Source organism: Sylvia atricapilla, chromosome 12 (assembly GCF_009819655.1).
Source record: "Sylvia atricapilla isolate bSylAtr1 chromosome 12, bSylAtr1.pri, whole genome shotgun sequence".
In the NCBI taxonomy this organism is placed as follows: Eukaryota; Metazoa; Chordata; class Aves; order Passeriformes; family Sylviidae; genus Sylvia; species Sylvia atricapilla.
In genome coordinates this window covers 5117470-5133583 of record NC_089151.1, presented here as the reverse complement: position 1 = coordinate 5133583, position 16114 = coordinate 5117470, and the positions used below count along the sequence as shown (strand labels likewise).

The 16114-nt window shown below is 42.3% G+C and overlaps 2 protein-coding genes across 2 annotated transcripts in view; both read right to left on the bottom strand.

Annotated features, from left to right (window-relative positions):
* Positions 1 to 2082: 2082 nt before the first annotated feature.
* On the bottom strand, positions 2083 to 8979 carry GCSH (glycine cleavage system protein H). The gene is made up of 5 exons (XM_066327546.1): positions 8840 to 8979; positions 5476 to 5555; positions 4437 to 4500; positions 2758 to 2889; positions 2083 to 2212 (listed from the first exon to the last, which is right to left on the bottom strand). Exons 1-5 carry the CDS (start codon positions 8958 to 8960, stop codon positions 2115 to 2117), a joined length of 495 nt encoding a protein of 164 aa, XP_066183643.1. The 5' UTR covers positions 8961 to 8979; the 3' UTR covers positions 2083 to 2114.
* Positions 8980 to 9945: 966 nt separating this feature from the next.
* PKD1L3 (polycystin 1 like 3, transient receptor potential channel interacting) overlaps positions 9946 to 16114 on the bottom strand; it is a 35554-nt gene continuing 29385 nt past the window's right edge. Inside the window, exons 36-43 of the mRNA XM_066327288.1 lie at positions 15603 to 15930; positions 15372 to 15505; positions 14347 to 14474; positions 13856 to 14016; positions 12947 to 13157; positions 12321 to 12422; positions 11039 to 11170; positions 9946 to 10245 (exon numbers count right to left, since the gene is read on the bottom strand). Of these exons, the coding sequence (XP_066183385.1) occupies positions 10120 to 10245; positions 11039 to 11170; positions 12321 to 12422; positions 12947 to 13157; positions 13856 to 14016; positions 14347 to 14474; positions 15372 to 15505; positions 15603 to 15930 (1322 nt within the window). The 3' untranslated portion in view covers positions 9946 to 10119. The remainder of the gene's footprint in view (positions 10246 to 11038; positions 11171 to 12320; positions 12423 to 12946; positions 13158 to 13855; positions 14017 to 14346; positions 14475 to 15371; positions 15506 to 15602; positions 15931 to 16114) is intronic.

The following is a 16114-nucleotide window of genomic DNA, read 5'->3' as shown; positions in this document are numbered from 1 at the left end:
CAGATACTTTTCCCAGAGAGTTGTCATTTATCCACACTGATGTATGTAAACTGCTAATACAGTTAAAATGGGCACAGTTTGAGAAGAGATCAGGTTTGCCAGGTTTTATTGTTCCCCAGGTTCCCTAGGCCATTACAGGAATTACTATTTTATTGATCAAAATAAAAGAATACAAACATTTTAAGGGAAATGGTATAAAACTGCGTTACAGTGCTCTGGACTAACCTCTACAGGGAAATCAACAAGGGTCAGGTATTACACGGCAAAGAATGAAGGGCCTGTTACTCTCTAGCCAAGTGGGGAAAAAGATAGTGAAAGAAACAGTATCAAACTGCAACATTTTTCTGCATTCCTACCTCAATTTGCCTGCACTTACTGTATTTGAAACAAACTTTCTCTTTGCTATCCGAGGTACACAGGGGGTAAAACACTCAGACTGAGGCAGGGAGTGTGTCAGAGTCCAGGACCAACCTCCCAGCTCTCTGAGCCCTGAATGTTGTCACAATAAATACTACATGGAACCGTGAATAATGCATAAGTACTGAGAGCTTTTAAAACATTTACACGAGGTTTAAAAGAGCCTTTTGTTTATCAACCACTGCCAAGTCAGAACTCCTGTGGAACAGTCGAACTCCCTCTTCCCTCTTACTCATTTTGAAGCTTAACGCCTGTGGAGAAGATAAAACCGTCTTAAATACACAGTGGATTCTCTCTTGGCAGGGCTTTGATGTGTGACTTTTGCAGCAAAAGTTTGCTCCTAAGATTTAAACCCAAAAACCACCAAAGCAATTACTTTGACATCCATTCAGATCATAAAAGAAACACTCTTTTTATACCTTAGAAAGGTTTCTCTCTTACCAGCAGTGTATTTATGCACTTTAGAAGGTCTGTGATTCACATCCCTTTAGAAAGAAGGAACTTTCAAAGGAATATGAATTTTGCTTTAGTCATCTTACATGAACTAAGCATTCCCCCTGCTTCCTCTTAGATCAACCTAAATCGCTGGGGCTTGTTCCCATTTTGTGCTTAGCTGCTAATAACCATTTTTAAATTGTGGGGAAACATTCTAGACCAAAACTCTGCTGCACTATTGTGTTTTCCTAAAGTGCAGGTGTGTACAACTCCACCTTACCATTAGCTATCACATCAACTTTGAGTTCACATTTGTGGATTCATTAAATATTAAGTCTAATGGAATCAGCTGCTTTAGTTCCCTGCTTTGCAAAGGGGAAGTTTTGGGTTCAGCCCCAAGATGTCATTAGAGCAGTTGGCTACTTATCTTAAATAGACACACATGGATACATGATATGTCAAACTACTGCTGATCACATGACTTCCACAAGTACCTGCTCTGCTGAAATCACCACAATTGCCAGGAAAAAGATGTAAAATTAATTCCTTAATTACTTGTGACTTAGGTAGTGTTTACCAGACAAAAATACAGCCTAAATAATCCACTGTAGAACCTTGATAAACAATCACTGCAGGAAAGCACAGAAAGGGGAAGGCAGGGCCCCCATCTCTCCTGCCTCACAGGCAGGGCTGTTTGATTACACAGATTAAAAAAAGAAAAAAAAAAAAAAAAAGGAGAGTAAAGGATTAATAAGTTCTCTAAAGAAAAATCACACAGGGGGTAGTTGATATGGCTTCTCTTTTTTTGGTATCATCTTTGCAACCCTAAGAAAGAAGAATGTGAGTAGATTAAGAAGACACAGCTTTTCAATGGTTTGGGAGCAGTAGAAAAATATTTCAGAGAAAACTGTAGTCCAGGTTATGAGAACAGTCATGTGCCTACAACAAAATTGCCATATTAAGGCTGTCATTACTAAATTTGATGTCAAATGAATCTATGGAACTACATATTTTAGCAAGTGAATTTTGTTTCCCAAAATATTATAGATAACATCTACAGTTACATGAATCAGACAAGAGAATAAAAAGCCCTCACAGGTACATAGATGTGAAACACATTTATCACTGTAATTGTTTATAATCTTGTATATGTGCTCTTAAATGGTATTTTTCAAGTTGCCAAAACTGGATATCCAGTATTTCCTTAATTGATGACAAACTACACTGGGATATTTTATATGAATTTATTTCATTATTCCAGCTCAGTCCTCAATGGATTTAATGTATTTCTCATAGGCATCTTCGGTCATCAGTTCATCAAGTTCAGCAGGGTTTGTCACAGTCATCTTGATAAGCCAACCTGTAGTTAGGAAATTAAAAAGAATTGGTAATCTCCTACAAGAACAACTCATTCATGCTACTGCCTTAGGAAAGCACTCCCAGCAGGAACAACCAGCCTCGGATCACTGGAGAATCAGCCAGGTTTTTGTACAGGCAAAACAACATTTCAGTGTTTTAAAAAATGAACAGCCAACTAACTCATGATAGGAAATAGCCTTTTGAGTCAGAGCAGTTGTGTAATTTAGTTCTGGCTGAAAGAATAAAGGAGCCTGACCTCTTAAGATCATGAACTCTTACAAGATCCAAAACCCAGAAATGCAGTCAAGGCACATAGATTTAAATTCAGCCACAGAGTATATCTGAAAATAAGATGTTTTAAAACAGCTGTTCAAAGATGACACTGTGATAATGCTTTTATGTTAAATTTTAATGGGCTTGAACTATATTCAGTATATTCCATTTAAATCTCCACACTGTTAAACTGGAAGAACAGGAATTGCAGAGCCATTTGTAGCAGCAAGAATCCACATAATATTCATTATTGAAAGATAAGTGACATCTTACCATCTTGATAACAGGATTTATTGACAAGCCCTGGATTATCTGCAAGAGCAGCATTAATCTCAGTCACTTCTCCTGAGAGAGGGGAGTAGAGTTCACTAGCAGCTTTCACACTTTCCAAAGCCCCAAACTCATCTGAAAGAGAATATGATTGAATGTTTCTAAGGGGAAAACAAAAAAACACTTCCATTTGCTCAGTCAGACATTCTGGTGATGACCCAACCAGTGAAGAAGTATCTTGATCTTGAGCAAGAAAACGGATTGAAGTCACCCACTTTATGAAAAGGATTAGCATTATTAAATTTGATGTTTTTGCTCTTGAATTCTGGGGAATTTGTGCTTGCTAGCTAGCTACTACAGAAGGGACAGAAATTCTTTACATTTGGTTGATCCTTTGCCTAAAGCCCCACAGCACGTATTATATTGATTTAGAAGGAACAACATCCAGCTCTTGCTGCAAGAGACTTAAATATGCCTTTTACTACAATTTAAGCCTTTTTATTTGTAATTTGGTTACAAAATCAATAAAGCCACAATTTCAGCAATCCCATTTTTCCTTCAGAAACACTACCAAGTGTTATATTTGCACTCACTGGGAAACACACATTAGTATTCAGAAGCAGCACACTGGAAGCACCCAGCAGCTCTTCCCTTTTTCCTGTTTTGTGGGGAGTTATGGAAATGGTTCCTGGAGCAACGTTAGTCCAGAGCAGCTCTCAGCCACAAACAAACAAGACACAGGCTGAAGGAACAGGGAGCTGTCACAAGAGTAGATAGGCACCAGCACAAGGGATCTGAGAACAACTTGTTCTGGGAAAGCTTGGAATTAGCCTGAGGCCAGAATGGGCAGAAAAGAGAAGAACTTAAATGGAAATGAAATTCCTTCAAATAGAGCAAAACTACAAATTGGTTAATTAAAATCCTGCACAGAGAGACCTTTTGGCTAATGGTCTGCATTCAGTGTAACAGATTTGGCCAAAACAGTTTGATAGGGATCTAATCCACAGGAAGGATGGCAGAAGAAAGGCCTTCTGCTTCACTTCATAAACCTCCACTCCTTTTTTAAAAATTGTCTGAAGATAATAACAATCTTTTCTTCATATACTACCAAGACAGCTCTCCATATTAATACAGGGAAAAGCTTTTCATTTCTACCTGTTAATGTTCACTTTCTTTAACAGGAAGTTACATAACTGAATGATGAGGAATATAATAATTTGTACATCACTAATGAGCAAAAACCCTGTAATTACATTCAATACCCCAAAATTACTGAGTCTCTATATTTGTAGAAAAATTAGAGCTTGATACCAATTAGAAGTTTCCCATCATGCAGCTCACAAAGTGCATAACTGAAGAATTATAAATACTTGCAAGTCCAAATCAAAGCATAAATATTTAAAAAAACAGTGTAGACAAAATTATTACAAAAAATATTTTAAACACTCTATTTTTGAATAAATTTCTTCACAGTTTTAAAAGCAAGTATTTTCTGCTGCTATGCACAGTGAGAATGTAAAATGAAAGCTGTCTCTTGTAGAAATACCCAAATTTATTTTCCATCCAGAAGCTTTATAATGGTATTAATAACCATAAACATAATTTCAGCAAATCTATCTTTGCAAAGGAAGAACGGGATGAGCAGAATAATCACTTCAAGAGCAAGCAGAACTCAAACTCACCATGTTTACTCAATTTTGTCCCAACTTCTGGAAGACTACAGTAAACAACATCTCCTAATGCTTCCTGAAAAGAAAAAGAAAAGCATCAGAGAATACATTACCAAAACCACACATAGGAAAGAACTGATACAGTAACTCTAGAATCTGCATAGAAGTATTCTCCGTCTCTAAATATTGTTCTCATTCTTCACAGACAGCATATTTTTCCCTTTTTCTTAGCAAACACTTTATATGAATAAATTATTGTGTTATCACTGCTAATAACCCTCAGGCTCAGTTTATATGCAGATTTCTTCTGGCAGAATGAGAAATAACATCTGCTGATTGTCTTAGCATCAGCTACAGAGAGCTGTTAGCACACACTTTGTCCTTACTGACTTAATTAGGACTCTTAGCACCATAAGAATTGGCTCAACTCTTCCCTGACACATGTACTCTATCTCACAAAAGACCAGAGAGTATTGGAGTTACTGACAGAAACCTGAGATTAAAAGAAATGCTGCGTGTCCTGAGAAACATTAATTCCATTTTTTGATACCTTGTCCTATTCTTTTTTAACTTTCACATACATCCCAGAATGTGCCTGTGACTATTCCAAATCAAGTACCTACACAAGAACAAAAAATCCACAAGAATTCTTGTCCTAGAGTAAGGAATATATGCCATGCTGTATATCTGTTCACAACTGTTCTTCAGCCAGAGAGATTTCACCATATTTGTGTTCAAAGGAAAACTGACCTAAAAACATACACAATGTCCTCTTCACACAGCCACAAACTGCTCAGGCTTAGACCTGAACACTGAAGTTTTTCACCAAGTTCAGCTCTCCACAGGCTCAATGTGAAGCCATTAAAACCTTATCAGAATGCTGAGGTGGCACAAATATCACAAATAATGTGACAGACCCAGGTCAGAAAAAAATCAGTGTGTCGCACATGCAATTAAAACAATAAAAACCCCGTAAATGTCCAAAGAGCAAGGACAGAGCAGCAGACATAAATAAATATTGCAGACCTGGGCAAGGGGAGAGGATCAATACCTGTGCAAAATTGCTGATTCCTACTGTTCCAATGCCATTTTCCACAGATACCCATTCGTGCTTGTCTGTGAATTTGCGGGCTAAAAGGAAACAAACTCGACATTTCAGAAAGAAGTGACATGTTGCTCACTTAAAAACAGTAACACATTTGCAGGCTTAAACTGCGGGGCTTTTCACTGACTCTGTTAATTTTTCTTGGAAAATATTTTAACCAGCACATGCAATTTACAGAAGCACAAAACGTGCTCAGTGACAGGGGAGAGGCTCACTGGGTATCCTGCTCAGAGTATTATCAGTTCCTGGGCAACCATCTGGAGACTGATAAAGTGCAGGAGCAAGAGGAGCAGCTCTACATCAAACACAAGTGCAAATCTAAAGCTTAGATGTGTGTTTTACTCATAGTTATACATTCTTATGATAGCACGGTGGCTTTTCAAACATATTTAGTGTTTATTTCTGATAACTACTTTATTATGGTTGGAAAGGCCAGTGTTAGTGACTCCAGAAACACCGTCAGCATTGCAGCATCTCATTCAAAGTGCAAAGCTGGCACAGTTCTATGTAATATTAAGGCAAATAAATACAGGAAAAAATTAATAAGGCAACTCATATAGACGACTGCTGCTTAGTAGAATTTGCTCTCTGTTAATATTGTTACTGTGAGAAGAGCACAGTAGTTATTCTGTATCACTTTAAAATAAGTCTGTTAAAACCTTGATAAGTCTTTTCACAGCAAGGTTACAATTCTCCTTACATTTTAGATCTGGAAGATTCAAGACAGCTTTAATAGAGGCAATTGTTTTTATAAAGTCATATGGAGAAACTTCAAAAGAAGTAGCTGAAACGAGCAACATTTTTATTGCTAACATTTTCCCAGCCTACCATGTTTGTTTTCTCACTTCTATATAATTTCCTTGTAGATACCTTCCTACTTTAAAAAAATAATAACTTATTTATTTTCATTTTCCACTTGAAGCACCCATCCAGTCAGGCAAGGGATGTTGCAGAAGCTGGAAAAGGTAACCTCTGAAACAGCTCCCTGAGTGATTAGTGCCAGAGCAGTAGAGCTGCACCTTCCTTTTGAGTTCAAAATTCTCCTCTCAAGCTCATCCTCTGGGCTGGACTCTTTATGGCAAACACCAGACAAACTACACTTCTGCAAATCCTTATATATTTTGTATGTGAAGGAAATATATATTGTTGTATGTGAAGGAAAACAGAAGAGCTCACTGTAGACCTGCTAAAATCTTTCCAGACAGTCAATACTTTAAGCTTCTTCAGTTGCAGTGATCCTCTTGTGTCTGAAAAGTTCAAGAGTAGCAAGTCTCAGATAAAACAGTTTGTCTTAGAATTGGGCCCAAGTTTTATAAAGACCAGTAGATCAACATGTGGGCTTGCAAGTGCAGTACACAAACAAACACGAGTAAACTGTAAATATGAAGTATTTTCCCATGGATTATCAGTCCAAAACCCACAGAATTTCATCTAGCACTACTTATAACTACAAAAAAAAAAAAAAAAAAAATCTCACAACACACTCCAATGAGCAGAGTCTTAAATGTCTCAAATCATTCCAGGTCAAGATGTTAAACCCATGGGAATTCTATTGGAAATGAGTAATGAACCGTAAGAACGGAGAATGACAATTGACAAATCTCAAACCCGAGCTGAACATTAGTGATGTTACACATAGCACAAAGAAGCCAACCAGTACATTTTTATTCAGGATAATAACATTGTCTAGAACCTCTTTATAAAGCAAGGCTAATAAAAAAACAGAAGATTTTTCACACCAGCAGTGAAATGTCCTGAACAGTTAGAAAAGCACGTGACTTTCTTGAAGGACAAAAAAAATAATGAAAAAGTCTGAGCATGCAACAAAGACCACTGCAAATAAAGTAAAGGTCAAATTAAAAACAGTTAATAAGTAATCTCAAAATCTGAACTTTGAGCTTATGTGGTCAGCTCATTAAATAAATCAACCTAAAGGAATATGAAATGTCAATGCATACCAAATCTCTCTCTGCATTCTTTTACAGAAGAGAAGCTGAATTTATTCTAGCTTCATTCATTTCAACAGGACTTTGGTGTCAGCTTAACTAGCACATTCTGAACTCAGCCCTTCATTTAGTGTAACCTGCCTCTATTTAAATATTTCATATATACCTGAAGAGTGAACTCACATCTCCACAAAGAGGCATACAAAACTTTTCTTCTTTGCCTCAAACAAAAGCACTGTTTGTTATTCCTTCAAGTAATGTGTATAGAAAAACAATGGATACATTGACCAGAATAGTGAAAAAAAAAGCTTAGATCTTGCCTTGGTTTGCAAGTAATGAACAAGAATTATTATTTCTTTCACTTGCAGCAGAAGACAATTAAACAGGAAGGTTTGAGACTGTTTGGAAAGAAATGGATGAGCTTTTCCTAGTGGCAGTCATTACTTTTACATATTCTCCTCCTCCCCTACTTTTTAAACATTTCTGTTTGCTAGAGTACCACAGATTGTGATTTTCAGACTTTCGTGGGTAACTTCCATTTGAAGAGAGCTTTGACAGCAGCAGACGCTTTCAGAACTACCTGCCCCAAACTCACAGCAAGCAGCGATGCCCGAGTCCATCCCGTGCCGTGCCCTGGTGCCAAACCCGTGCAGCCCAGAGCGGGCCAAGGCCCTGCACGCCTGGCCGGCTCCCTGCGGCTGCCCCCGGCAGTCCCTCCGCCGGGCACCCACCCGGGCCCTTCTTGTGCCGCTGCTGCTCCGCGGAGCCAACGCCGAGCTGACTGCAAGCGGCAATTCCGCCAAAAGAGATCCGCTATTTCGGGCAAGCTGGGCGTGCTCCCCGCTCGGCCCGCTCTGCGAAGCATCTTTCTGGGACCAGAGGGGGACTAAGCCGCTGAAAACCGCGGTGTGGAGATAAGGTTAAAAGTTTCTGCCCAACTAAGGGAGGTGAAGCTGCTCCTGTGAGAGTGCCAGCAGCGTCCGGGGGCAGGTGAGGGGCTCTGGGGGGTGCAGCCATCTTGCGGTGTTCTCCGGGCCCCGCCGACACCGGGGGGCTCCGGGCGGCTGCAGCATCTCCGAGGGCCCGCCGGGACACGGCACGGCGGGAGGCAGCGGAGGACAGAGGGACAGAGGGACAGAGGGACAGAGGGACAGAGGGACAGAGGGACAGAGGGCGGCTGCCGCCCGGGGCCGCCAGCGGGACCCGCGCTCCGGCCGCTCCGCGCACCCAGCCCCGGCAGGCCGGGCCGGAGCGAGCCCCCCGCAGCCCACCTTCCCGGGCAGAGGCACCGCCGGCTCCCCGCAGCACCGGGCCGCTGTCGGGCCCGCCCGCCGCGCACCTCCCTCCCTCGGGCCGCCACTCACCGGACAGCAGCAGCGAGCTGGTGCCCAGCCTGCGGGCCGCGGGCCCCCGCGCCGGCAGCGGGAGGCGCGGGCAGCGCGGCGCCAGCACCGGCCCGACCCGCCGCAGCGCTCGCCACGCCATCTTTGCCGGGGGCGGGCGCGGGCGGCGCCGGCGGGAGGCGGCGATGGCGGCGGGGCGGGGCCGGCGGCGGCAGCGGGGAGCCGCGGGCGCTGAGGGGCGGCCCGGGCTGGGCTCCGCGCCCCGGCGGCGGCACAGGGGAACCGCGGGCGCTGAGGGGCGGCCCGGGCTGCGCTCCGCGCCCCGGCAGTGGCACAGGGCACCCGCGGGCGCTGAGGGGCGGCCCGGGCTGGGCTCCGCGCCCTGGGCTGGGCTCCGCACCCCGGCGGCGGCACAGGGCACCCGCGGGCGCTGAGGGGCGGCCCGGGCTGGGCTCCGCGCCCCGGCGGCGGCACAGGGGAGCCGTGGGCGCTGAGGGGCGGCCCGGGCTGGGCTCCGCGCCCCGGCGGCGGCACAGGGCACCCTCGGGCGCTGAGGGGCGGCCCGGGCTGGGCTCCGCGCCCCGGCAGCGGCACAGGGGAGCCGCGGGCGCTGAGGGGCGGCCCGGGCTGGGCTCCGCGCCCCGGCGGCGGCACAGGGCACCCGCGGGCGCTGAGGGGCGGCCCGGGCTGGGCTCCGCGCCCCGCGCTGCGCTCCGCGCCCCGGCCGCCTGAGGGAGCCGCCATGTTCCGCGCGCCGCCTCGGCGGAGGCGCAGAGGGTTGAGCCAAACAGTGCAACAGCCGCTCGGTGTTTATTAAACAAATAACAGGCGCCAATGTACAGCAAGTGCACGTGGGACATTTCGCCTTAGGGTTACCGCTAGTTCTTAGCTATTGCTCCAGAACAATGCGCCGGCAGCTCTTTGGGGGTGAACACGAGTTTTTCCCAGAATGACGGAATAGGCTGAGTTGGAAAGGACCCTCAAGGATGGAGACCAGCTCCTGGCCCTGCAGAGACACCCCAACAATCCCGCATGTGCCTGAGAGTATTGTCCAAGTGCCCATTCCCTGGGGAGTCTGTTCAGTGCCCGAACACACGCTGGGTGAAAAACATTTTCCTAATATCCAACACAAACCTCCCCTAACACAGCTCCAGCCATTCCCTTGGGTAAACCCATTTTAATCAGCAGCTGTAATAACCTAAGCCTAACCACTAACTAACCTAACTCTAACCACTGCAGCTGACAGCAAACAATTAAATACTTTGCCCACAAGCAAAGTGACTTTTCAGGGTGGTCTTCATTCACTCGCTGACAGGTTGTTCCAGTTGTTCGCCAGTGACCGGCTTCTCTTCCTTCTTGCATTTTATCCCAAAGAAACTGAAGATTTTCATTAACATTAGATCAACAATCTCCTCTTCTTCTGAAGCCTGGAATAATAACAAATAAGTTACTCAGAGATGCACACCCAAAGTGGATTCAGTTTCTGCTGAAGACAGGGCAAGTTGCAGGACAAAATCTCTACTTGAGGTGAAATAAGCCAGTTTTCAGCAGAGCATGAGTGACTGCCAAGCAAAACATCGTGCCAATATTTTTATCCAAACAGAAGCCCCAGATGAGTATGGACACTACAGAATTTTTGGCTGTCAAATCCCAGGGGAATCTCTCTACAGGAGCCAGAGTGCACTTGCCAGCTCCCATAGAGCTTGTGGTATACACAGTGAGACACTAGATGAAGTAAACGAGAAAAACGAAATATATATCCTATCTCCTATCAGCCATACCCTTTGTTTTCATCTCCCTTGACATTATTTAAAACATTGGGAAATTCTGAGCACTACTGGAGTGCTAAGATGGATTTCACACCACACTATCAGTAGCTTGAATGGGTCAGGCACTCACAGTGAGAGATTTAAAAGGAGCTGTAAAGCCTCATGCACTTCAGTAGCAGTTTTGGCACTGATTTCAACATAGCCCAGCACATGTATAAGAGATTTTTGATGGATATAGTATGTGAACAGAACACTACAAATCATAGCTGAACAGGGACTCATCTGAACAGGAATGGGTAGTGTAAATCTGGAAAATCTGAAGTATACTTTCTGAGCAAATGTTGCCTTCTTAAGAGCTGTACTGAATTTACGTGGTTTTCACCCATGGTTGAATACCTGAGTAAGCACTAAACAAAAAATGCTAAAAGCAAGAGAGCTTAGATGAACAAACCTGGTAATGCTTCTGCTCCTCACTAAAAGCAACCAGAATCACTGAAATGAACAGATTCAGTACCACAAATGTCATAAAAATGATGCAGGATCCAATCAAGAAGGAGCCTAAAATTGGATTGTAGTCCAAGACCTGTATAATGCATAAGGTAAGACATCAAAAAAAGCATGCATACATACCTATCTACATACATACAAGCAGTTAAGACCCAATAAGAAGTCTGTCACCTTGAAAATCCTGCGTCTATTCAATTATGACATATGTATTATACACATATATTAATTTTCTACTCTAGTATTGTCTTTTGTTGATATGATATAGTACAAAGACAACAGAATATTTATGTATATGTGTGTGTGAATATGGGCACTCTTTGGGGATTTTTAAGTATTTGCATTTGATTGTAATGGTATGACAGTTTCATATGAAAGTTGACAAGCCTGGAGAGCTGTTTATCCACAGAACAGCTGAAACTTCCTAATGCCTCAGCTTTGAAAATAGATTAAATCCCTGTATGCATTTCATTTATTTTACTGTATGCTTTACAAAGAAGCACAGTCAGACTGTCAGGGACACTTAAAAACCAAGGGCTGTGAAAAATCAAAACACTTAATTTTCATATAAACCACAACATAAAACTATATTTTAATGATTATCATGGAGGGATGTAGATATGAAAGTGTGCCAAATTACTGATCTTCAAAGCCACCCATATTCTACTGGATCCATGGTCTAAAAACATGCACCAAGGAGGACTTCACAGTCAGAGATGTCCAAGAATTATCCACAAAGAAATGTTCAAAGGATGTTGAAATATTTGAAAGATCTTACTGAAAACATGGTATATAAAGAATAACAACATCAACAAAAAAAATTAACATGAAGTTGCCTTGTGGAAGGCCTTGCCTTTCTTGGGAAGATAGAGGGGGTGTTCAGAACAAACACCGGGCTTTGCTCACATTTCTATCTGTGGATTTCTAAGGAAATTGCTCAAAACTTCTTGTAGTAAATTAGTAACATCTCTAGTTGAAGTGTGAGCAGGTTTCTTAATGCAAGGTTCATTATGAGCCTCCTCGTGGTCAAAATAGGACATGAAAGAATTTTCACTTGATGTTTTTTTATTGCTCAGAAAAGGTGGCTGCTTTAGGGAGCTGTGGAGCTTGCAAAATTAGATTAATGTTTAACACTAATTGAAAGTCCTTTTATTTGCTGGGTCAAAGCATATTTAGTAGCTGAGATGCCAGTTGTCCAGCAGTAAACTTCTCAGAACTAGATGTGGTACCTCCTCATAGTTGAAGATTCCCAGCTGAAGACTGACCATGGTCTCTGCCGAATCAAAGAGAGTTTTGTAAGAGTAGAGCTTCCAGCCAAATATCAGGTTTGCCTGCAGAGGACAGAAGTCATGTCGTGTGTCATGATCAGATGAAATGTAAAATGTGTTTAGCTTGAAGATCTTTTATCATGGATACAAGAATGTCTTATATCTGCTCAGGCTGCCACTAGATGTGTAAAAAAGGTAATGGTAATTATTTCCCACTTATAAACTAGCCAAACAGAAAATGGCACTTTCTGAATGCTCCACAATTTAAGCTGTATCCAGAAAATCTTTTTTCCTGTACTTTGTTCTTTGTCACATCTATTGCACATAGAGGGTCCTTATTTTTCAGCTCAGTTTTTGATTTTTCACTAAATTTCAGTTTGCAAAGAAGAGACAAGTGGATGTTTTAACTTCTCTTTCACTCATACAGAAGACTTGGGCTCCAAGCTGCTAAACTAAGATTTAGACAGACAGCTTTATTCCATTTTATATGGCAAAGCTATGTTGCTTTTAGCATTCAGGAATGGTTCATTTAACCCAGGAGTAGCTGGAAGCAGACTGCAGACAAGAGAAAGCACCATGGTACTCACAGCAATGGAATAGGCAAGGAACATAATTGCAATAACAGTGATGAATCCAGAGATATCACCCCATGCCCTCCTTAGTGTCGAAGTGATCATGTTCAGTTTAGGGTTGAGCCTCAGCAGATGCCACAGTTTCACAGTGGAGAGAAGCACCAAGAATGCAATCAGGTAGCCAAGAACTGCATCAGCTCTTGCTGTTTCACTGAAGCTTATGGAGCTGTTAAGAAAAAAAGAAAAGAAAATACATAATATTCCATGCACACAGAATCCTTTGAAGTGCATAAATGAGTATGCTGGAAAATCCAGTCACTCTGTGCTGGGGTTTCATTGAGACCTAATGAGCTCCTGCTTGAGTGTTTCCTGCAGTGTTTCCTGCACTTCCTACTGTGTGCACACAAAAAGTTCAGTTATGCATGGCTAAGATTTTTAAGGAGAGGAGATCTAGGCTCAGCCCAAATTCTGCTCATTATCCCATGATTCTCTCATCTCTTTCCTGTGTGACCATTTTTTAAAAGATGTTATAATATTCCGTTCTGTACTAAATATTCCATTATTGTTCTCTAATCAATGGCTTTTTACAACAAAGAACAAGGCAGATTATGTGCTTTCTGGGTGGGTGTCTTGTAGCACAAAGGCTTGTTGGTTCACAGGAGGGTGGTGCAGACGGGAAAGTAAGAGCTAAAAAAGGCAACGTGGTGCTCAAATCTGCTGGATTTTATTAGAGGAGTATCAGAAGAAAATCCTGTTGCTGACACAAATCTCAGCCCTGACACACTTACAGTCTTCATGAATATACAGCCATCTAGGATAGCAATATCTAGCACAGACAAGGTGCTCTGTGGGATGGGGAAAAACAGATTTATTTCTGCGTAAGTAGCAACAACAAAGGATGCACTAAGTAGCATTAGTACTTACTCCTCCTTGTGTTCCTGATAGTAGCTGATGTCCCGGGTCCCAAGGACCGTCCGTTTCACAAACACTGACAGAGCACTCCAGCTAATCACTATAATGGCCATCTCCAGGAGATTCCACTTGCTGTGGAAGTATCTCCATCTCAGACTCTTCAGCAGCTTTCCCTGTGAGGAGTTTTACTGTTTCAGTCTCATGACTCCATATCATACAATGCATCTCTGAAGATCAGGGCAATGCCCTCCACGATAAAGCAGACTGCTCTGCACTAATAAAACTACATCTTGCACTAGTTTCTCATTATCTTTCTCAAAACCAGCATCCAAGCCAAAGAAAGTGTTGCCTTCCTATTATTTAATGCTGACACTGTACCTGATTCAATCTTCCATTGGTGTAGCAGCATCAGCTGAAGTCAAGTACAGTCCTAAAGCTTTTGTAAGTGAAATCAACAGCAGGCACAAGATAATGCTCTCAGGCAAACTTTCCATTGTCCTCACCTGTACTATCATGTAGTACACAATAAAGAGGAAATAAATGACTTCTGCTGCAACCACAAAGATGTGGAGGCTGTTGGTGTAGGGGTAGAGCCGGACACTTTGCAGCTCCGCACTGGTGAAGAAGGCCCCTAAAAAACAAACAGGGGTCACCTCAGAGCTTTCATTCAAACAGCTCAGTTCACCTGTAAGACTTCTGCACTTGTCTGCAGGTCAGCATGAGGCTGAATCCAACCACTGAACTAAGATTTAGACTTCAATATGTGAGTAACCCTATAAGGGTTTGAAATTTTCCTCCAACAGGATTTTCAGAGAGTCAAGGCTTTTGGAGTGGTAGCACTTGTCTGCTTTAGTCTTGTGTGATAGCACAATAGTAATCCCAGCAGGACTGAGTTTGAATTGGACTGCAAATGCAGAAAGACAGCAGAAGGACTTAGAATTTTTTAAAAAGCTGGATCTTATTCTAAACCCAAAATGAGCTCAGTTTGGGCCTTTTCTAATACTTGGACACACCATAAGGAGGCTGCTGCTCAGATTAAATGTTTTCCTATTGCCTTTAAACTAGAATCTGCTTTCAATATTGTCTTAGTTGTATCCAGATTATGCATTACATGATTATATAGCTATACATTAGAAGTCATCTGGAACAAAAAAAGACAGACTGTTATTTGCATTTTTTTTTTGCTTAATATTGTATTGATTAGCTGAAGTGATTAGGAAACAGAATTTTTCTTGTTCCTATTGTGTAAATTCTCAAGATCAAGTTTCAGTACCTTGTGTCCTTCATCAGCAGATAAGCACAGCATAAGCAAACATAAGATATTCCCTTATGGGCTATATTACTGTGATGCTGCATTTTTCCTGAATGGTTTAGAAATTTTGCACTGATTTTCTCATTATTAGATTTATTAATGCACTTGTCTTTCCTGAAGAAAGAACTAGGAAAACACTGATGATGTGTAAATCTGCCTTCTGTAGGTGCATTGCTTGCTGTCTTGAGAAATGTGTAACTTAGGAAAGGCTCTCACCTAAAGCATTGCTTTCAAACATCAGGCTTATAATGCAGAAGAGGTTCACGTTGGCATTGTAGACTGTAAATTCAACAAAGACTGCTCTTGTGAAGGTGTCAAGCCAGACATTGTTGAAAAGGTACTGGAGAATTCTGCCAAAAGAATGTGTAGCCAGTGATCTAATTCATACAGGAATGAGGCAGTGTCATATGGAGGATGCACTGCTAATTCACAGAACACAAGTGGTACCTGGAGGCATTTTTAGGGTCAGTTCCCAGGTGAATGACATATCCCCCTCCACCATAGGCAGCAAGTTTACCCCAGCTGGGGTGTTCTCTCAGTTTGGACTGACTCTGATACTGCCATGCTGAGCTCAAGTCAGAGGAGTTATCAACGACTGAGGTATTCCAGTGCTCCCCATAAACTGATGTATCTTCTGTTTGTAGGGAGTATGGAGTGTGGCATTCCTCAACTATGTGCTGGAGTCTGGGAGAAATAGGGCAGGTGTCTCCTTTCACTCTTACTTGGCGAATTCGAGCACTACCCACCAGCTTGGAATTGCCATCTGTAATGAATCCTAAACAGGAGATGGAAAAGAGCAGCACTGGCAATATGACAAAATTAATAATTTTTCTTAATTTAATTTGTGATTCACTGATGCATTAATATTTTGCCATATATTATTTTTTCAGAAACACTGCGAGTAAAATAGTCATGAAAATGAAACCCTCATATTGATTAGAACTGAGTTCTTAAACATT